The 23,854-nt window shown below is 36.6% G+C and overlaps 1 protein-coding gene across 1 annotated transcript; it reads left to right on the plus strand.

Moving 5' to 3' along the window:
• The first annotated feature begins 20,183 nt into the window (after positions 1–20,183).
• Positions 20,184–21,931, plus strand: LOC111905590 (alkane hydroxylase MAH1). The gene has a single exon (XM_023901290.3). The coding sequence runs from the start codon at positions 20,269–20,271 to the stop codon at positions 21,697–21,699; it is 1,431 nt and encodes a 476-aa protein (XP_023757058.2). The 5' UTR covers positions 20,184–20,268; the 3' UTR covers positions 21,700–21,931.
• The last annotated feature ends 1,923 nt before the right edge of the window (positions 21,932–23,854 follow it).

The following is a 23,854-nucleotide window of genomic DNA, read 5'->3' on the forward strand; positions in this document are numbered from 1 at the left end:
AAAGATAATGCCTCCAAAGTTTTAGGGCAAATACTACTGCAGTGAGTTCGAGGTCATCGGTGGGATAATTCTTTTCATACTCTACCATGCTGCATCAAAACACAACCAAGTCCCAACCTTGAAGCATCGCTATACACGGAAAAATCATTATCACCTTTTGGGAGTGATAACATCAAAGCATAAGTCAAAAGATCTTTTAGAGTTGAGAATGCTTTTCTTGGGTTTCACTCCATTCGAACTTTACTTCCTCTTATGTAAGAATCGTAAAAGGTACAGCTATACGCGAAAAATCTTTAACGAATCTCCAGTAATATCCCGCGAGACCCAAGAAACTGTGAATTTCAGAAGCATTACAGGGCGCTTCCCAATTCTGAATGGCTTCAATTTTGGTAGGATCTATTGATATACCGTCACCAGTAATCACATGGCCGAGAAATTGAATTTGGCGAAGCCAAAATTCATTTTTTCAGAATTTAGCATATAGTTTCTCCTTTCAAAGAAGTTCTAATATTTCACGAGTATGAATGGCATGATCAGCTTCAGAGTTGGAATAGATTAGAATATCATCAATGAATACAATGACAGATCTATTGAGCATTGGGCGGCATACGCGATTCATCATATCCATGAATGCAGCAAGAGCATTTTTCAGACCGAAAGGCATGACAAGGAATTCATAATGCCCATATCGAGTACGAAAAGCAGTCTTCGGTGCATCCTGCTTGAGTAATTTCAACTAATGATAGCCAGATCTCAAATCAATCTTCGAGAAATAGCTAACACCCTGAATTTGATCAAACAAATCATCAATGCGAGGTAGTGGGTACATGTTCTTGATAGTTACCTTATTTAGCTCACGGTAATCAATACACATTTTCATCGAACCGTCCTTCTTCTTGAAAAACAATACTGGAGCACCCCAAGGAGAGGTACTCGGTCGAATAAAGCCTTTGTCAAATAATTCCTATAGTTGGATCATCATTTCCTTCATCTCAGCTGGCGCAAGACGATAATGAGTCTTTGCAATTGGAGCAGCACCAGGTACAAGATCAATTCGGAATTCTACTTGCCTATTTGAAAGAGACCCATGCAAATCATCGGGGAAAGCATCAGGATATTCATTAACAATGGGAACATCATTTACAGTTTTCTTCCCCACTTTTGAGATATCAACTGTATTGGCCAGATAAGTAGAACACCCTTTCGATATAAACTTACAAGCTTTTAAGAAATAGATTATTTTTAAGATTTTAATTCTTTGTTCACCGTAGACGTAAATGAAATTCTCCCCTTCCATAGGAATGCGTACTATCTTTTCATAGCATAAGAACATGGTTCTTTGACAACCAATCCATGCCGAGAATAATATCAAAGTTTGGCAAGGAAATAGGAATCAGGTTAGCCAGAAAAATATAACCTTCAATTTCTATGACACAATCTCTATAGACTTTATCAGCAAGTAATGATATACTTCCCGCTGTGTCTACATGAAATGGTTGAGCGAGTGCATAGCAAGCAATTTGAAAAGAACGTGAATATTCATCAGACACAAAAGAATATGTGGCACTAGAATCAAATAAGATGTGAGCAGGTCTAGAGTTCATGAGAAATGTACCGGTAACAACATTCGGGTCTTCGTGTGCCTTCTCTATGGTAATCTGAAATGCATGGCCTTTAGCTTTTCGCACCTCCTCCTTTTTAGTTGGAGTACTCTTTGGTTGTTGGATGGAAGCTTGACTCCCTGCCATTTGACTAGTAAGAGAAGGGCATAAGTGCTTCTTGTGGGCAGTAACACCACAAGCAAAGCAAGTAACATTCTTTATCGGGCAAATGGGCTTCATGTCATACCCCCAAACTGAAAAGGCAGAAACGTTCGGAGGTGGAGGACGTCATGTATAGTATCACAACAATTACATCATATTAATGAAAGTAAACAAAACCATTACATTAAATAAGTAAAATATTTACATCTGTTTGATACGTATTTGTATACACCAAAAGTATAGCAAAAATATAAAAAGACGTGACTCTAATCGCTCCATCTTCTCAAAAGCTGAGGGAGTACCTGTCTACTGATTTCCTGAGAATACAAGCTGTTTTGAAAAGAGTATCAGCATTAAGCTGGTGAGTTCATAAGCTCGTTTTTGTAATGAAAACCTGTTAATGAATCAGTGAAAATGTTTGTATGTTTCCAAGAAAATCCAATATTTTCTTTAGTAAAAAGGTAGTCTTAAACTCCAAGACCAATTGTATGTTCGTTATTGAAATCTGTTTTTGTGCATGAAAGTACTTGTATGAAACCCCTGGCTACCACCAGTAATGCAAGTAATGTATTGTATGAAAACACAGGTTAACACCCGTATGTATAGCATGTTCTGCATGAAAACCCTGGATAACACCAGTATGTGTAGTAGTTTTATTACTTAAAATAAAACCATGAATTGAAATCCGTGGATTCCTCCAGTTGTAGTATATAGTAGTTCTATTGATAAAAATAAAACTATTGAAGAATGAAATCCGGTAAACAAAAGGTTAGTTTATACTGTTGTGAGTTCGTATAACCATGCTTGATATGACCTAGTGACCTCTACGATGTTCTTCAGGTGTCAGACGTTATGACATTTGTCACCCCAGGCATGCCTGCCTAACTGTAGCTAGCAGTTCAGGTGTGGGATAGTCAATCCCGAATAGATCTATTCACAAATCTCACGCTCTCCCTTCAGGAGACTCTGGTTATACTATGATAGGATTTAACCCGCACCCCGAAGGGTACAATTGAAGTGATTTCTCACAACCCTGTATTAACTAGTTTACGTGTAGTGTTATGTTCTCTTGTACTTGAATCTGAATGTATGCCTTGTAGATTAAAAATAGTTATACTGAAATAATTATTTAGTAATGTACTCTTGTTATCCGAAAGATAGTATTGTATGCCATAAACTAGTTCTATCATAGTTTATATGTTTATTATGATGTACGGTTCTTGAATTTGTAAAAAAGTGTATTGAAATCCCAAACTGTGCCTATTATAGTTTGCATGTGTGTTAAATACTTGGTTCGTGTATTGTTCTGCAAACTATGCAATTATAGTTTTAAGTTGAAAACGACCCTTTTGCTCAGCATGTTACAAAAGGGATAAAATGTCTAAATATTTTATAGAATGTGGAAATCTCTTGATTGTATCAATTGCATAAGTTTTAACATGTTGAAATTCTTTTGTATAAGTTCACAAAATCATTTGTGTTTGGCTTGTATTTCCCCCCTGAGAACGTTAAAAATAGTAAATGCGTAGGGGTATGAACTCACTGTTGGTTGCGTGTAAGTGACGGACAACAAGATTGGAAATGATCACCCTCGATTTTGTTGTACGCGAAGTTAACGAAATCTGAGACTCGATCAAAGTGGAAAAGTGGGTTTGCAGCCAAGATTCACGATATAGGGTTGATTGCGGTTGTGAAAGGATTACGACCAGGAACTATTCTCGGCCGTGAACGGTTCCCAGCCCTTGAAGGGTTTACGGTCTTTGAATGGTTTACGGTCGTGATCTGATTTCAGCCCTTGAAGATTTGAAGGGTTCACGGTCGTGAACTCAAAAACAAAAATTCTTAATTTGATGAAAATATGGATGTTTGATGCTCCAAAACGAGTTCTAAGGTGGATTGAGTGATAGATGAAGAGAAAACTTGGGTTTTCGGGTGGTGGTTTTTAGAGGGAGAAAGTGTGTTTTTGGCCAAAAAAGTATAAATGAGGGTTGGAACATGTATATATAGGTTGGGTTCATGGTCGATGGTGGGGTCCACCCAGACGTGATCGGATTCACGGCCATGAACACCAGTCTGACCGGATTTTGCTGATTTTTTAAGAAAAACTCGGGTTTTCGCTTGATTTTTGTTCCAACTCTTATATAAATAAATAAACTAATTTTCTAAACCATAAGAATTTAACTAAACAAATAAAAATCAAAATTTTATTTAACAGAATTTGATTAACGTTGATGGAATAAAGCTCGGGTTGTCACATTATCCCCCCGATAGAGGAAATTTCGTCTAGACATTCTAGAATGAATATGATAATAGACTAGGGAAAGAGATGTGGATACTTCTGTTTCAACTGGTCTTCACGCTCCGAAGTGAATTCAGGTCCCCGCTTGGCATTCCAACAAACCTTCACTATCAGGATGCGACTTTTGTTTCGTTCGTTTGACTTCCCTATCCATTATTTCAACTGGATCTTCCATAAAGTTAAGACTCTCATTGACCTTGATTTCATCAAGTGGGATTGCAAGAGTCTCATCGGATAGACACTTTTTAAGGTTTGACACATGGAAGACGGGATGAATGTTGCTAAGTTCTTAGGGGTAAACGGAGTTTGTATGCTACGGGACCAATCCTAGCGAGGATCTCGAATGGTCTAATGTATCTTGGATTTAGCTTTCCTTGCTTTCCAAATCATATCATGCCTTTCCATGGTGAGGTCTTCAACAGAACACGGTCACCAACCTGGAACTCCAAAGGTTTTCGTATCTTATTGGCGTAGCTCTTTTGTCTATCTCTTGAAGCATTTAGTCGTTCTCGGATTTGTACGATCTTTTTGGTGGTTTCTCGAAAGCTTTTTGGGCCTGTGAGAGTGCTATTTGGGACTTGACCATTGGTTGGCAGCATGTCACCCACCTCAACCCAGTACAGAGGGGATCTGCACTTACGACCATAAAGTGCTTCAAACGGATCAACCTTGATACTTGTATGATAGCTGTTGTTGTAAGATAGGTCAACCAATGGCAAATGGGAATCCCATGATTTCCCAAAGTCGATAACGCACGCTCTTAACATGTATTCTAGGTTTTGAATGGTTCTCTCACTTTTCATGTCAGTCTGAGGATGGTAAGCTGTGCTCATATCTAGGTTAGTTCCAAGAGCTTTCTGTAATGACTACCAAAATCTCAAGGTGAATCTGCTATCTAGATCAGAGATAATGGACACAGGAACACCATGTAGTTGAACTATCTCTTGGATATAGGTTCGGGTCAGTCTCTCCATATTATATGTTTCTTTATTGGTAGGAAGTGGGCGGATTTAGTCAATCAGTCGAGGATTACCCAGATAGTTTCATGGCCACTCGGGGTCTTGGGCAGTTTGGTAATGAAGTCCATTGTGATTCGTGCCCACATCCACTCCGGTATTTTTGGCTGTTGAAGTAGACCTGAGGGATTTTGATATTCCACCTTCACCTTGGCACAAGTCAGACACTTGCCCATGAAGGTAGTGATCTCTGATTTCATGTTTGGCTACCGATAGAGCTTTTTAACATCCATATACATCTTATTCGAACCTGGGTGAATGGAGTATCTAGTTTGCTGAGCTTCGTCCATAACAGCCTCTCTGTAACCACCAAACTTTGGGGTCCAGATTTGGTTCATGAAATATTAAACTCCATCTCACTTGATTTCTAAGTTCATTTCCATTCCCCTCAAGGCTTCATCCAACATGTTCTCTGGTTTTTAGGCTTCCAACTGAGCCTCTCTGATTTACGTGAACAGATGGTAATCGATGGTCATTGTAAGTGCCTTTACTCTGCGACATGAATACTCTTTCTGGCTGAGGGCATATTCTACCACATTGGCCTTGCCTGGATGATATCATACTTCACACTCGTAATCATTGAGTAGCTCTACCCATCGCTGTTGCCTCATGTTCATTTCTTTCTGATCGAAAATGTGTTGTAGGCTCTTATGGTTGGTGAAGACTGTGCACTTGGTTCCGTAGAGTTAATGTCTCCAAATCTTTAATGTGAAGACTACTACTCCTAACTCCAGATCGTGAGTTGTATAATTGATTTTGTGTGCCTTCAGTTGCCTCGAGGCATAGGCAATAACCTTTCCTCGCTGCATGAGCACACGGCCTAAGCCCGGATTGCATAAGGCATGCTTCAATGTTTGTAACGCAGTGTCTTGACTTTCTCCCCAACTAAAGGTTACACCTTTCTGAGTCAGGGCGGTTAGAGGCTTAGCAATCCCAGACAAATTCTGGATAAACCTGTGATAGTAGCCAGCAAGACCCAAGAATTGACGGATTTCTGTAGATGTCGTTGGTGCTAACCAATTCTCGATCGCTTTAATTTTGGAAGGGTGCACGTGGATGCCTTCCTCGCTAACCACGTGACCGAGGAAAGTTACTTTTCTGATCTAGAATTCACATTTTGAGAATTTTGCATATACTTTCTCTGCCCTCAAGGATTCTAGCACTAGCCTCAAATGTTGTATGTGATCTTCCTCACTTCGATAATAGATAGGTATATCATCAATGAACACTATTACAAACTTGTCTAGGAAGGAGCAGCACACCCGATTCATCAGATCCATGAATATCGCGGGTGCATTGGTTAAACAAAAAGGCATTACTACAAACTCTTAGTGACCATATCGAGTCCAGAATGTTGTCTTAGGAACATCACTTTCATGGACTCGTAACTAATGGTACCCTGATCTCCGGTTTATCTTTGAGAAGTAGCTGGCTCCTTGAAGTTGAACGAAGAGGTCGTCGATTCTGGGTAGGGTTAACAGTTTTTGAAAGTAATCTTGTTTAGTTCGCGATAATCTATGCACATCCAAAAGGACCCATCATTCTTTTTCACAAATAAGACCGGTGTTACCTAGGGCGACGAACTTGGTCTGATGAATCCCTTGTTGAGTAGCTCATTGAGCTGGATGGATAATTCTTGCATTTTTACTAGCGCTAGACGATAAGGGGATTTGGCTACGGGGGTAGCTCCGAGGATTAAGTCGATTCAGAACTCGACTTGGCACTCGGGAGGGATTCCGAGAAGATCTTCGGGGAAGCCATCATGAAAGTTGCAGACTTTGGGGATGCTCGCGAGGTCTTTGACTTCCTATTTCTCGTTAACGACATGGGCTAAGAATGCATAGCACTCCTTTCACAGATATTTATGGACTTTGATGCACGAAATGATACAGAGATTTGAACTGAGTTTATCACCGTAGATAACAAGGGCTTCGCCAGATGGCAGATTGAGGTGAATGGATTTTTTCATAACAAAGGATATCAGCACGATTGGGGCTCAACCAATCCATGCAGATGATGACATCAAAACTTTTTATGAAACTGGCATGAGGTCGATTGGAAAAGAATGGTCGTTTAAGGTAAGGGTACAACCTATGAATACGTCGTTAGTGCTCTCTTTCTTTCCATTAGCCGTCTCGACGGTGAATGTTTTGGTTAAAGGTTGGGATTTATGCTTGAGTAGATGTTTAAATGCATGACTAACAAAACTCTTCTCCGCACCACTATAAAAAAGAATGCATGCATAAGAGTTGTCGAGGAGGAACATACCCGTAACTACGGTGGGGTCAGCGACTTCCTCCTCCTGGCCCATAGCTAGAACCTTCCTTGTGTTGCCAGTTGTCGTCGCTTTTGGGAAATTCATTTTGAAGTGCCCGGTCTCCCCAAAGCCATAGCAGGCTTGACCAACAACCGCTCCAGGAGCTTGATTGGTTGGTTGGGCTTGTGCTTTGCAGAATCGAGTTGTGTGCCCCTTTTTGCCACAGCTGTTGCATTGCATGTCACGACATGGTCCGTGATGATGAAAGTTACACTTATCGCACCTTGGAAGGGTACCAACATATCTACTTGCAGGTCCTGGAGTGGTAGGAACAGAAACAGGAGAGGTAACAACATGAACTGCCACTACTTGTTGTTTCTTGGAGGGCTCCTACGAAGACTTGCCCTTGCGCTTGTTCCATAACTTTTTCTTCTCATCACTCTCTATTGGTGGTTCGGGAATGGCTGCCACAGTTCCATGATCAACCCCATGATCTATCAGGGTCTACGCTAGACACTTGGCGTTGTCATATGTGAGAGATTTTAGCAGCCAATATGTTCCCTTGTGTTGGGGGTGTCAATCCCCAAATGTACCTCTCAGTTTTCTTACTTTCCGGGGTGACCATCCCGGGACATAGAAGAGCCAGGTTGCAGAACCCAGCAGTGTACGTAGCAATGTCAGAACCCTTCATCTTCAGCTTCCAGAGCTCGGGATCCAGCTTTGCATATCGCCCCTTGGGCAATACTCCGCAAGCATTAACTCTTTCAAAATCTACCACCCCATGGCATTGGCTACCAACAGAGTTAGCGATTTGACTCGGCTATTCCACCAAGTCAGTGCTCTATCGGTGAACGTGCAGGCGGTGAACTTCACCTTTCTTGCCTAAGGGCACGCATAGATCTCGAAAATTGTTTCTATCTTCTTGAACCAATGAGTTAGGGCAATGACAGCTCCATTATCGTCAAAGGATTTGGGTTTTGCATTCATAAAGTCTTTGTAGGAGCACTCCTTCGGGTGTCCCTAACCACCATCAAGATTAAGGGGATGGGTACCACTTCCCGACCCGTTAGTGCCGCCAGAATTGATCTGCGACATTGCGGCAGCCACAACGGCTGTAACTGCTTCTTGGAACATAGCAGGATCGAACTGAGGAGGTGGTGGCGGCAGATTCATTGGAGGGTTTTTGTTCTTTCTGTTGGGTCTCTTCTTGAAAGGCATCTTTCTCTAAAAGATACAAGGGGAAAATGATGTTAAGACTCCTATATTGATTATGAATCGGATACTTTTGAACAAGATATATCTTAATCCTATAGCGTTAACAGAGATCTACAAATAAGGTTTACTAATATAAAACAAGGATTTGCAGGTCTTTCATTTGAGAGGACTAGTACTACTTGTAACAATTCTGTGCAGTATTATAGAACTATAAAATACTTCTATAGTATTTTAACTATGTGCTTCGTTAATATTGGATTTGGTGAGTTTTAGACTCGTCGCAACACCACAGTCGATCCCAAACACATGTTCTTCATATCTCGGACAAATATAGTTGATCAGGTTATATTGGCCCCACATATGACTACATAACTATTCAGGTTTAACCGTAGTGCCCAACTCGCCCTAAATACTTTTATGTAATTCTTATTATGATACAGCTTCTAGTATGTATGTATACTTCTTATAAAATACTTATATTTTAAAAGTATACTTTTAGTTTCAGATGGCTTCATCCCGTTTTAGTGTTTATAGTTTAATACCATATAAGGTTCGGTATACTAAGTTCACTAAAAACAATATCTCTGATACCAATCTATCACACCTCCAAACTGAAAGGAGGAAATGTTCGGGGGTGGAGGATGTGATGTATAGTATCACAATAATCGCATTATAGTAATCAAAGTAAACACAACCATTACATTGAATAAGTAAAATATTTACATCTTTTCGATACATATTTGTATACACCAAAAGTATAGCAAAAATATAAAAAGACGTGACGCTAAATGCTCTATCTTCTCAAAAGCTATGGAAGTACCTGTCTACTGATTTCCTGAGAATACAAGCGGTTTTGAAAAGAGTATCAACATTAAGCTGGTAAGTTCATAAGCATGTTTTTGTAATGAAAACCTGTTAATGAATCAGTGAAATTTTTTTATGTTTCCAAGAAAATTCAATATTTTCTTTAGTAAAAAGTTAATCTTAAACCCCAAGACCAATTGTATGTTCGTTATTGAAATCTATTTTTGTGCATGAAAGGACTTGTATGAAACCCCATGCTACCACCAGTAATACAAGTAATGTATTGTATGAAAATAATGGTTAATACCAGTGTGTATAGCATGTTATATATGAAAACACTGGATAACACCAGTATGCATAGTAGTTTTATTACTTAAAATAAAACCATGAGATGAAATCCATGGATTCCTCCAGTTGTAGTATATAGTAGTTCTATTAATGAAAATAGAACAATTGAAGAATGAAATACGGTAAACAAAAGGTAATTTATACTGTTGCGAGTTCGTATAACCATTCTTGATATGACCTAGTGACCTCTACGACGTTCTTCAGGCGTCAGACATTATTGATGGGTTTTGTATACTACAACATCCTATGGTGCACATACAACTCTAAATACTATGGATCTATGTTTTCACTAATTATACATGCAAAGGAGTTTCCAAGGCATTAAACCTATAACTAACATGCAATTTGACATAAACAGTACAAGATACTAGTTAGAGTAACACACCTTTTATGTGGCTTGAAGTCTTGATGTATTTGGTATTGCTAGAAAGACTTTGACCTTTAAGAACTTAGTGTCCCAAGTGTTTCACTTCAAATGGAATCACAACTCACCTAGGACAAAGAAAACTCTTGAGGGAGAATTCCATGCACCAAAACACCTCCATATTTCTCTAAGAAAAGAAGCACTTCATGTTGGCGTTTTTAGGTCCTGAAGAATGTATTTATATGTTGGATTTCAAGGGTCATGGATATAACCCAAATCCATATGCATGGGTTTTATGATCCATGGTTAATGTGGCCCAAGTCTTTATGTATACATACATAAACTTGGTCCAACATGGATCATAAGCCCAACACATATAAATATAACTAATTACCATAATTAGTCCCCATAGATTTAATTATTCTCTTGTTTATCACTAAATTAATTCCAATTTAATTCTTGATCAATACTACTTAAAACATATGATTTCATATTAATATATTATAACTTATAATATATTAACAAATAATATATAACCTTCTCTTAAGAGTTCATCCTAACAAATTGTACTGGTGTTATGCAACCCAAATGGATCATGCTACTCTTGGGTCGAGTACATACAAATAATAGTTATGGGCTTAGACATCTAATCCAATAGTCTCCCACTTGGATTAGTCTAAAACTATTATTGCAAGTATCACTCCAAAACCAGACTAGCAATCACAGCTCTTAAAAGCCGCTGTCGAACTCTGACCTAGTCAATGACTTGTCCATTAGATAAGGGATCATATATTCCTCCATTCTAGATATCATATGGACTGAGACATGGATTATAATGATTCTCTCTGTCCATTTGTTGTTTCCCGGTTTCCGATTTATGACGACCGACTAACTGAACAAATAAAATCAGTCCAGGCCCGGCCTAGCACTTACGTTTGTCATCACTAAATCATCGAGGGGCCCAAACAAACTACTTTTATCCCCCCAATGTTAAAAGGAATGGATAAGCTTCAACCCAAATGTTCGCTTGTACTTACTCATCAAATTACACACAACGATATGTTTAAAAACAACCAAGTTACTAGTTGCGTTTACATATGTCAATGTGCAACCGATGCGCAACTACAACTCACACGTCTCCGTTTGAAGAATATAAGATATTATCGTTACATGATCACTCATGATAAAATCCATGAAGTGAGTCAAATGAGCGTGGGTTTAATCCAATACTCGAATCTCATTACAGGAGCACTCATGAACACCGCAGCTCTGTCTAGGCCGCCTAGACAAACTACAGAACCATTCATGACAGTCTTGCCTCAATACCTACTTCCAAAGTATTATCAACTGTGGACGGTTTGAATAACCTAGTTATTCAGGAAGTCAAAACATGCAAAGTGAAACACAAGAATAATACTAATCCTATACGGCCCCAACAACTTTTGAGAGTAACTAAAACACCTATTATTTAAACACTATATTGATTACTCACTATTCATTGTATAATGTTTCGAGTAATCAACTTTATACTTGAATCAAAACAATAGTCATGCCATGCCCCAAGCATGCACACTATGTTTGTCCAAACAACAGTTATGTCATGCTACAAGTATGCACACTATGTTTGTCTATGATCCTTACTTTGTGAAATAGATCAATTGAACATGATTCCAATGATGCTCATTTCAAAATTATGCATTAATCCTCTTCTAATTACTAAGCACAAAAGTCACAACGACTTGAGAACAAAAATTACAAGGTTTTCTAATGGAGAGCAATTCCACGGAAACGATGTATCAAATTCAAAGTACATTCCTTTGAACATCCTTCTTGCATTAAGTTTTCTAATCATACACATATTTAATTAATAACTTCCACCTATGAAACATTTCCATATTCCCATTCTGACTATCACTTTTGAATAAGAGTTGCATCCTTTCAGAATATGTCAATATGGTCCATCCAAAATTAACACTATACTTCCAATTGTCTATGAGAAACCAATCTTTGGTAAACCTCAGATTGTCCTCGACAATTGCTTAATCATTTTAGTCATATCCAATTCTAGACCTTTTCCCCTCTTAATGCCCTAGGCATTTGGAAAATTTAGAAACGATAAATATTATGGCACATGTAATGGATCCTATATCCAAACCGTATGGGACACGGTTCATGATGTCTCACATAAAGACATGATCCTAGACCAGTCTTTTGCCACAATATTTTTTTTTATTTGTGATGTTTTCATAATTCGACTATGAAGAGGGATGCTGTAATCATGATCGAATTTTGAGAACGCAATATATATAGAATTTCCTTATGTTGAACCATTCCAACATAAAATTCATATATATATATATATATATATATATATATATATATATATATATATATATATATATATATATATATATATATATATATATATATATATATATCCGTGGCTAAAGATGAATCAAATCTCAATCTAAACTTTTAGAATTGAAATGAAGTATAATTTCCTCTCCTATAATTATTGCAAAATAACTTTTCAACCCCTACAGCTTTACAAATTGAAACTTTTGTTTTCTATAATTAACATTGCTAACTTGCAAAACTTAACATAAAAATCATGCTCCCACTAACATGATAATTATTAGCATAACGCTTATGCTCCCGCTAGCTTTGACATGTATACAGAAATCAGTTGGAATTTTAGATATCAACACTTTATTGACTTTCTTACCAAAGTTCAAATTTCTGATACGAGATGATTTGATAAGACTTTATCAAAATCATACACCTTTTCATAGATAGCTCACATGTATGTCTAAACAATTTTTAGAACTATGAAAAAGGATGCCATAATCATAGTCACAATTGTTTATACCTTTGCCATTTCTCACAAGTCCATTTTAGTGTGCCGGTTAACCATACACGTTTCATTAACGACTTTGAGAATGCTAATATCACAATTGCTATCCCTTAAAATATACTTAGTGAAAGCGTTTTCTCACCATCATTTTCATGAATCAGAGAGAAAACTTATGACACCTAGATTTTATGGTGTATGTGTTCCTATCCATGTAAATATGTCAAAACCATAATTATAAGTCAAGGATAGTGACAAATCCAAAGTCATATGGACTGAACTTGTGCAATCTTAATTTCTTGCCACCTGTAGCACAAGGGCCTACCATTGCTTACTAGTAGTTATGCAAAAAACTGAGAACTCATAGAATTCACGTGCATAGTCAACTTTAACTGGAATGGCTACAAAAACAAGAATATGTCAACACGATAGGTTACAAACCTCAAGTCGTGTGCTAGTGATAAACAAATCGTTTTATTCTTGATTAGTTCTTGAAACTTTTTCAAGATCTTTAAGACTCCCACTGACCTCTTGACATATAAGATTCTCTTGTGAGGACAAAAATATTCAAGAGTTCGTGTGGATACTTATCAAGATAAACACTTCACACAATTGGTCTTAGTTGGTCTTTGTTCTATCAAAAACATCACAACTTACATATTTGAAATGTACAAGAGTAAGAAAACATTTTACTCTAAATTTTACAAGTGTTATAAACCTTCTAAGGATTATGTCACTCAAGTTACAATCTTGGAGTATGACTCTAAGACTTGTTTTGGAATGAATTATGACTCATCCTTTTGATTTTAACCATTTCAACAATTCATGATTCCTGTTTTTAGTCAAACAAATGCATTAAGATGTCCTTAGAGGATCAATTGTGACATGGTTTCATGATCACTAAGATATTTATAAACCAAGATACTCAAGTACTCTCCCATCTTTTCAGATTGGAGAAACTTTTATCTTTCTACCTAATTTGATTCTTCTTATTCGTTCTGCCTTACATTGAAACTTTTCCAAAGTTTCAGAGTTACACTTAAACTTGTAAGCACAGCCATATTTACTAAACTTTAGTAAATCATGACGAATAGTCTTATCGTTCTCTGTGGTGGACCTGACCCGCACACACTCAAGTGTACCTGATCCCCTAATCCTTCACTTGACTAACAAATACATGTGATCAAGGAATTAGTCTTAATTTCCCACAGATGAAAATTCTCATTCATCATACAATACAAGTTGAATGGTTCCATGTTTCTATCCAACTGAAACTTGGGTGATGAGAATCTTTTCCTTATTTGGTAAATTTAGACACTACCACAAAGGAAATAATCAAATCCATTTTCCAATATTGCTATCAATGGAATCATATAAACAACAATTTTTCACAAATTCCATTGTAAGGATATTTAAAATAAATAAAATTAAAACTTTTCCTTTTATTTTAACATTTGCGGAAAAAACTTATCGTTACAATGAAAATGTATATGAAAACAATGTTGTTATCTATTCCTAGGAAATATATCACAACTCTTAAGAAACAGCTTAAAATTCTGGTCACCTAACTATACAATCGAAATCAATCTTCGCGATCAGAATCAACATAATCTTCCTTTAAGCTTCCTCTCTTTTCTTTGATTCTGAAAACATCAAAATGCGACCTAGTCACATCATGTAATAAGAATCTCAAAATAGGAACTTAATAGAGTTAGATATTGGACTTTACCTGAAGTAGAGTCAAACCTTTTTGACTTTACCATCTTTATGATCTTTCAGGTAAATAAGATAGCTTCGCAACCAATGTCCCATCCTTTCGCAATAGAAACATATGGACTCTTTGGGAATGGTACATGGGACTATCTCAGACTTAGTCTTTCTATTTACCATTTGGTCAACCGAGTTGACAATGACCGAACCCTTTCCATTGGGAAGAGAAAGCTTTTCTAGATTTTTAATCTTACCATTGTCAATGTCCATTGAAAGTTTAGGAAGTAGATCTTCCAATCAAATTTGCTTTACGAGTGCTACAAATCACTGTTGATTCAGCAGCATCAAGCAAATAGGTAAGATCATTACGGGTCATGTCATGGTCCGTCACATAGTAATCCTTAAAGAACTCACTATGTGACTCAGGAAGTTATTGAAGAACCTAGTCAACAACCAAATTCCTCAAGACTTTGACGCCCAACTCTCCCGACCTGTCTATATATGTATTCATCTCCAAGATGTGTGCACACACAAACTTTGCATGCCAATAGGGCTTGACTGACCTTGAACTTGTGGGTTAGGGAGAATAATTGGAGGATGTGGAGGAAAAGAAGTATGATTTCCATGATCCAATCGCAGGACATCATCTTCATTAGGAAAGCTTGTTCCAATAGATTTGGGAAGATCATAGTTGTCTGAACCAGAAATCTACAATGGGAGAAATTCAAGTTAGTTGTTTTAAGTCCTTAATATAACACCCAATATGAAATATTAATGCTAGGACCCAACATAATATTTTATATCTTGGAAGAGGGATGCCATAATCCAAGCTATAAAATATTTGAAGGTAGGAGAATGATGATTCACCAATTTCGACCATGAAAACCTAATAGGGTATTGGGTTTTAATTGGATTGAAACTCCTATATCTTTTGAGATTCATTGAAATTTTCAATGGCATGTTTAAATCTCGATTGTACCTTTCAAGTTTGTGACTGGGATACCGAGGATCACAAAAAAGGTGTGAATAACCATGCAAATAACTTGGTACCCTTAATCTTTATCACCTAATCAATGTGTCGGTTACCCGCACGTACTCCACAGATCTATGATCAACATTAAGTCACCCTTTTCCACTCTTACTAGTCCATGTTAGTGTGCCGGTTACCCACAAACGCTCCACCAATGACTTGGTAACGTACATGTGACATCCCCATTTTCACGGCCAGAATAGACCGATTTTGTTTATGCTTTGTAAAAATCAGAGTACCTCTTTTAATAAAAATGTTGCGAAATTTGTTCCTAGTAAAACATGATAAATACGTTATCAAAACATTTCCAAAGAAAAGTATTTTTATTCATTTTAAAACATTTGGGATGTCATCGTCAATACAGAAACATAAGCATAAACAGAACTTACATTCATTTACACTAGTGATCTACACCTCTTTAATCTCTCAGTGTAATGTAACTTCATATCGGCACCTGTGATTCAAATAAGCTTGAGTGGGTCAGGTTGGGAAACTAGGTGAGTACATGGGGTTTTCAACCCACAATAATATAATTATTATGTTTAAACATCAAACAATCAACCCAATTACCCCTTCCCATTATATTCTTTACTCTTAAGGATCTACCCTAAGAATAAGCTATTCCTCGTTCATTTATTCTTAAGGATCATCCTAAGAAATTGGAAAGAAGTCCATCGTTTCCACGGTTTACACAACAGGCACTAAGTCTGCATAGTCGCCAGGGTTTAGGCACCAAGTCTGCATGGTCACCAGGGTTTAGGCATCAAGTTTGTATGATTGCCAAGGTTTAGGCAGTAAGTCTTCATAGTCACCAGGGTTTAGGCATCAATTCTGCATGATCGCCAAGGTTTAGAGTACACCGGGTGAAAACATCGTTCACAACACCTACAGGTTGCGAGCCTGCTAGTGTTCCACTGGACTGTCTAGAATAGTCTGTGGTTTTCATCCATTATCTGCTAGATGACGGGGCTAGCATTTGGGAACAAGGCTTCTCACATCTTCCACCTCTCACCCTTACCTCATGGTCTATATCACTTCTCAACTCAACATCTAACTCATATTTTATCTACCCATGTTTTACCGAACATATTATGTAGATATAAATACATATATAGTTTAAATCATATAAAACTTGTATAAAATCATTCATCCAACATAGATAGCAATTATACAGATAATATGTACACATAGCACATATTTTATATAAAATACTTGATATCTATGTGTAATATGAAAGGAACCATGCACTCACTTGAAAAGGTGGTGACTCGGACAGCACTTCATTACTCTTAACACAATTTTCCTCGGACAAAACCTAGTATCATTACCACTAGAGTTTAGTCTAATAGTCACGGAGACTAATTAATAGTCTGGCTATTATTACTATTATATAAGCATTAAAGAATACTTATATAACCCATAATAATAGCCAAGTACTTATTATAAGTTCCTAATAACGTTACTATAATTAAATAAAAGCTATATTAAAAATAGCGTATGTGTGGCTCACTTACAGCGGGTTTTATAGAAAACCGGAATTCGCTTGGAGCAGCGTTTCCGAACTGAAAGACCCTTTTTCTCAGGACTCCGAGAGCCCCGGGGCTTCCTTCGGATGCTAGGGGGTTTACCTAGGCTTAGGAGGGGGTTAGGGGGTTAGAGAGAGAGTTTAGAGAGAGAAAGAAGTGGGGAAAGGTGTGGTAAATGGATGAACCCGACACCTCTATTTATAGGCTGAATTCCTGATGTAATCGCCAAGTCGGTTCACTGACTCGCCAAGTCGGTGCCACTTGTTAGCTTTCTGGTGGCCACACATGTATGACCAGTATTGTGCCACGTCACCCATTTTCCAGCAGCACCCTGCTGACTTCTAAACCCCGTAACTTTCGCATACGAGCTCCGTTTTCGATGTTCTTTTTTTTCACGGGTAGGTAAAAACGAGATCTACAACTTTCATTTAGAATCTGTTGGCTAATTCTTGACCGATCTTAAATTTAACAGTAGGAGGAGATTAGACTGTTAAATGACCACGAAAAATTCGTAACTCCTTCATACGGGCTCCGTTGCATATGTCTTTTTTCCGTTGAGTTCCTATTAATGAGATCTTCAACTCTCATTTATGTCACATAGGCCAAAAACCGCTCGATCTAAGATTCGAGTTACGGGTCGTGCACTGCTATGCCATATCTTAGAAAATTCATAACTTCCTCATACGAAGTCAGATTTGAGCGTTCTTTTTTTTTGTATGTTCTCGGTTTAATGTATAATAAAAATTATGTTTAGATCACTAAGGCTAAAAATTCATTATCAAAAATTCACTATTTACGTCTCCCAGTGTCGTGTCTGTTTTGCCGAAAAACTTTGACGGGCCATAACTTCTTCGTTATAACTCGAATTTCAGCGTTCTTTATATGTACAGAAACCTTGAGACATATCCTACAAGTCGGTTAAGATTATTTATTCTAAATAATCTTCTGTCGAAAAGTCACTTTCGACCCCTATTATCTCTAAATTGACTAGCCCGGATCTACGGGCGTTACAATACAAAGTTTAATTTCATGGGATACGAATAAAAGTATTAGAATGTAAAAATAACAGTTTTGGAATTTTAAAACAAAAAAAAAATCAAGATTTTAACATATTTAATAAGTATTCGGCACATATTTGCTTATGACATTGGTGTTCCTATGACTCCTAATCTTTTGTGGTTCCTAGATATGTATTCCACACATATTTGTATATATGCATATTTCAAATAAAAAAATTTCATCAAATCTTTTTTTAGTCAAGATATAGCCTAGACGCAATATTTAAAGACTAATGGTGGTCTGTATTTTGAACAAATTATGAGCGGATTAAGAGTTTTCGGGTTCTTGAAAACATATTTTTGTATATAAAAATATACATATAATTTAAACTTTATAAATATATAAACCTAATTAAAAAACTTTATAAGGATATATATCAAGTTTTTCCAATTTAAAAAGTACGTAATAAAGTCATTAACGTTTTTTAATATTTATGTCGATAAAACCGATCAACTTTTATAATTTTGTGCGTGACAAAAATAATTCAGTTCTAATATAAATCAGCATGATAAAACATTTAAAAAAAATTAAGAATTTTTTTTTAAACAAAATATAATTATATATTTTTCTCTTCTCTTTGGGATCGAACCTAAATACTCCTAGTTAGTTAGTTTCAAACTCAAAGTTAGCCAAGTGGGCTAGCCTAATTTATAATTAAGAATTTTTTAACATCATCAGGACATAGGACCTTCCGACAATCAACAGAGCATAGAGACCATCACCAACTACGAATCATTGCTGGTGTACCTGTGACCACCAGAGAAAAAAAAAAAAAAAAAAAAAGGTTGCTCTGAGAAAGAAGGATCCTTCATGCTCCCCACCACTAGTCATCACGAACATGTTCAATCACAAATAGTCGGGATAGTGTGCATAGACATTTCCTGTGGCTATGTAGATCATGAGACGGTTTGTATAACGTATACTGTGGATGATGGCAGGTAATATTATTTTAAAAATTATCCGTAGTGAGCAAACCACCTTAAGGAGGCATGGCTCCACCTTATGACTTTAAATCCAAAGGGTCTCTTTATTTGACTTTAATATTATCCAAAGGGTCTCTTTATTCTGCCAACAAAGCCCTATTTAAGGCCTAGAGACTGCCCATTCCGAGCCCTCATTTATCCTTATCCCCATTAATTTTCCCCACCAAACCCAATTATTAAAATTTTATAGTTAATTATAAAGATGTTAGATATATTATCATGGATTTTTAATTATTATTTCTACATATAAATTTGTGCGCTTTTTTAAAACATAAATTAGGGGTGTCAAATCGTGTTATTGTTTCATGTTTTTGTCTGACACGACACGACATGATAAAGTTTTATGTGACACGAACACGACACGACACGATGCTGCGCTTTTTTTAACTAACACGAAAACGAACGAATTAAAAAATGAAAAACACAACACGACACGAAAAATATAACATATACTAAAAACTAGTTTATTTAATGAATATTTTATCAACTATAACACGACAAACACGAAAAACATGATAAAGAAATGCTAAATCGTGTCAATTTCGTGTCGAATTTTGAACACGAACACAAATTCAAATTTCAGTTTCATCTCAATTTCGTTTCGTATCGTGTCATAAATTGTCACCCCTAAATGAATATATTAACAAAAGATAATTTTAAATTACATATAGACGATTATTCTTATACATGCTTGCATATACATAATGAAGAAAAATTCATATAATATTCATATATATATTTATTTGTTGTACCTGTTGATCTTTATGTTGCTTTTCATGATTTAATAAATTCATGATTTATTGAAACTAGAATTAATTTTCAATTATTACTAAACTATTTTTTATTTTAATTATAGGTGATTAGGTGGTACTTTCCACAAGGAATTTATGCTTTATATAATAGTACCACCTAAGTTCATCTCTGTATTTTTCCAATTCTTTTACATGGCTTTCTTTGAATCCTTAGTCATTCTCATTTTCCTTTCCTTTTTTGTTCTTTACAACAAACGTCAAAACCTAAAAACTCTAATAGATAGAAATTGGATGCCTTTTGGTACAATACCCGAAGTCGTTAGAAACTTGCACCGAATCCATGATTTGCTCGCCATTTATCTGAATCGTAGTGGCGGTAGTTTCATGTTGAAAGGCCCTTGGTTTGGCAACATGGATATGCTTTTTACGACAGATCCGTTAAACATCCATCATGTTTTGAGCAAGAACTTTCCTAATTATCCAAAAGGCCAAAGATTCCATGAAATATTTGATATCCTTGGAGATGGCATCTTTAATGTCGAAGGACATTTATGGGAGATCCAACGCAAAACCATCTTGTCCCACTTTATGAAACCCAACTTTCAAAGTGTTTTTGAAACGATTGTCTGGAATAAGGTGGAAACAGGGCTTTTACCGGTATTGGATGCGGTTTCCAAAAATGGAAACGATATGGATTTGCAGGAGATATTTCAAAGGTTCACTTTTGACACTATATGCAAGTTGCTCTTGGACTATGACCCGCAAAGCTTGTCTCATGATTTTCCTTGTCTTCCATGTCAGAAAGGGTTCATAGATACTGAAGAAAGTTTATTGTACAGACATTTCACTCCCACAATCTTATGGAAATTGCAACAACTACTTAATATGGGGAATGAGAAGAAGTTGAGTAAAGCATGCAACGATGTGGATCGGTTTGTATGCAAGTGCTTTGCAAGAATACAAAATGAGTCCAATAAAATGGAAACTGATCAACACATAAAGGGAAATTTTGGACTAGTAACATCAATGATTAGAGATTTGAAAGGCCAGGGTGGCTATACTGGAGACCCCAATAAGTTTTTAAAGGATACCATAGTAAGCCTAATTGGTGCAGGGAAAGATACAACTAGTGCAACTCTCTCATGGTTTTTCTATCTGGTTGGGAAAAATCCAATTGTAGAGGACAAGATCAGAGAAGAAATTAGGACATTTTTGGAGGTAAAAGTAGGAGGTAATAAGAGATGGGATTCCAAAGTGATAGGAAAATTGGTTTATCTACATGGGGCACTATGTGAAGCGTTAAGGCTTTACCCTCCTGTTCCTTTTAACCACAAGAGTGCATTACAGCCGGACATACTTCCAAGTGGCCACCAAGTTAATCAAAACACCAAGATTATTCTATATTACTATGGTATGGGAAGAATGAATAAAATATGGGGGGGTGATTGCATGGAATTTAAGCCTGAAAGATGGATCTTAAAGGAAGGAGGAATCAAACATGAGCCATCACACAAGCTCCCTGCATTTTATGGAGGGCCGAGGACTTGTTTAGGTAAGGACATGAGTCTCACTCAGATAAAGATGGTGGCATCTTCGATCATTTATTATTATCACATTGAGCTGATGGAAAGCCACCCCGTGCTTCCAAGTTCTTCCATCATACTTCAGATGAAGCATGGGTTACAGGTGAAGTTAACCAAAAGAAGCGAAGTGAATGTTTGAGCCTAACATTTTGTAAAAAGGTAATAGATCTTGAGCGAAATTTACTATATTTGTGTTTTAAGTTTATCAATTTATGTGTTCTAAATAAATCTTGGCAGATATGTGTATAGTAAGAACATATAGTCACTGCCCGATTATTTGTTGACATATTTGACTTATGCTTAGAAATTTCTAGATAGAAGTTGCTTTGTATCTCATTTATCGGTTAGTAAAATAATAATCTTTCAGTTCTCGTTCTCCCTTGCTTATTCTCCTTTTAATATGTTACTATACTTTATGGAAAAATCCTGATGTTACAAAAACAAATCTAAGATTCATTACAAGTTGAAAAAATCTGACAACCTAAAGCTACATACACAAAACAACACATATTTGACTCAGTTTCTAGTTCAACGATATCTCAATTGTTGTCATTCGTCTTTATTCAAGGGTTCAAGCCTCATCTACGACATAAATGTTAACTTAGGAATAGATTAGATTAGTTGTTATAAAAAAATACTTGGTTTCTTATCACATATATCAATATATTAATTCTATTCTACTCCAATTAACGAAGAATAAATCTATCATGGAAAGATCAGATGACAACCCTATTACATATTCGGATATAACTATGCATACATTGAATGGATTAGAGAGAAACTAAATAAGGAAGGAAGATTGCATTTATGATTGTCTAGTTAATTTCCTGTTTTGTGATCGGATCTCAGCAATGGTGCATTGAGAGAGGAAGAATCCTTGGAACAATTTCGTAATTATTTTCATGAGATCATTCAATATTAGTGTCTTCTTCCCAAGTTTTTTCTTGAATTCTCTTCATGCTTCTTGGTTAAGCAATTGATCCTGATCAGTGGTCCGACCTACCTTGACCCATCTTTTTTGTGCGTCATTTCGCTTTCAAATGTAGACACGTTCACACCAGTCTCATTTGAAACAGTAAGAGGAACATATCAAACGCTTATAGAACGGTGTGGCTGAAATTAAATCGGCCAATCAAGCCTTGGATGTGGATCATATTAGGTTAAGAAGAAACGAAAACGAAAAAGAAGATTTAAGGAACACGAGAAAATAAAAATAGAAACGAAAATCAAAATCAATGCACACAAAACACAGGGATATAAGTGGTTCACACTATTGAACCAAAGAGAGATTTTATTCCACACACGCTTTACTGCTACCATGTTACATATACGACCATTTATAACTATATAAATGACAAGATTTGACTTAAACATCTAAAAGGCCAAGCCCGATTGAAAACTCGAAAAAAAAAATCCCTAGAAAAAAATTTGGTCCACTCAAAAAATTTTAGTCCTTCAAATTCCAAGTCTGATGATAAGTCTTTATATCCAACAATTTTCCACTTGGAGGTTTGATCATCATTTAGTTGCCAACCAAGTCTGTATCCTTTATAACACTTGTCTCATTCTAGTCCCTGATTCCTCTACGAGTTCATGGAAGCCCAGTTGAAGCCATGCACAGCTTCAAATTTTCAGTTGGTAATACCTTAGTAAAGATACCAACTGGATTCTTCGTACCAAGAATTTTCTCCAGATTTAGTGTACCATCAGTTATCAATTCTTGTATGAAATGATTTCGTATCTTTATATGTTCCGTTCGGCTATGAAACACCTGATTTTTTGCGAGATGTATTGCACTTTGATTGTCACATTGGAGTATACAGTCTTCTTGTTTTATTTCCAGTTCTGACAGAAAATTCTTCAACCATATCAACTCTTTGCTTGCTTATGTAATGGCCATATATTTTGCCTTCATAGTTGAAAGGGCAACACTTTCTGACGTTTGGACATCCAACACACTGATGTACCTTCAATAGTGAAAACATACCCAGTAGTGCTTTTTCCCCGAACATGCACATCCCCCTAAATCAACATCAGCGAATCCTTCCAAAATCACTTAATTTTGCTGAAATAGAAAGCGACTTCAGAAGTACCTTTCAAGTAATGCAGCATCCACTTGACCCCTTTCCAATGCTCTTTACTCAGATTTGACATAAATTTTCTCAAACCTCTCACTGCATGTGCAATGTCCGGTCTGGTATGTGACATCCCCAATTTCACAGCCAAAAAAGACCAAATTGTTATGCATATTTAAAAATCAGAGTATCTTTTTTTTAGGATTAGCACTGTGGAAT

The sequence above is a fragment of the Lactuca sativa genome, chromosome 9, assembly GCF_002870075.4.
Source record: "Lactuca sativa cultivar Salinas chromosome 9, Lsat_Salinas_v11, whole genome shotgun sequence".
In the NCBI taxonomy this organism is placed as follows: domain Eukaryota; kingdom Viridiplantae; phylum Streptophyta; class Magnoliopsida; order Asterales; family Asteraceae; genus Lactuca; species Lactuca sativa.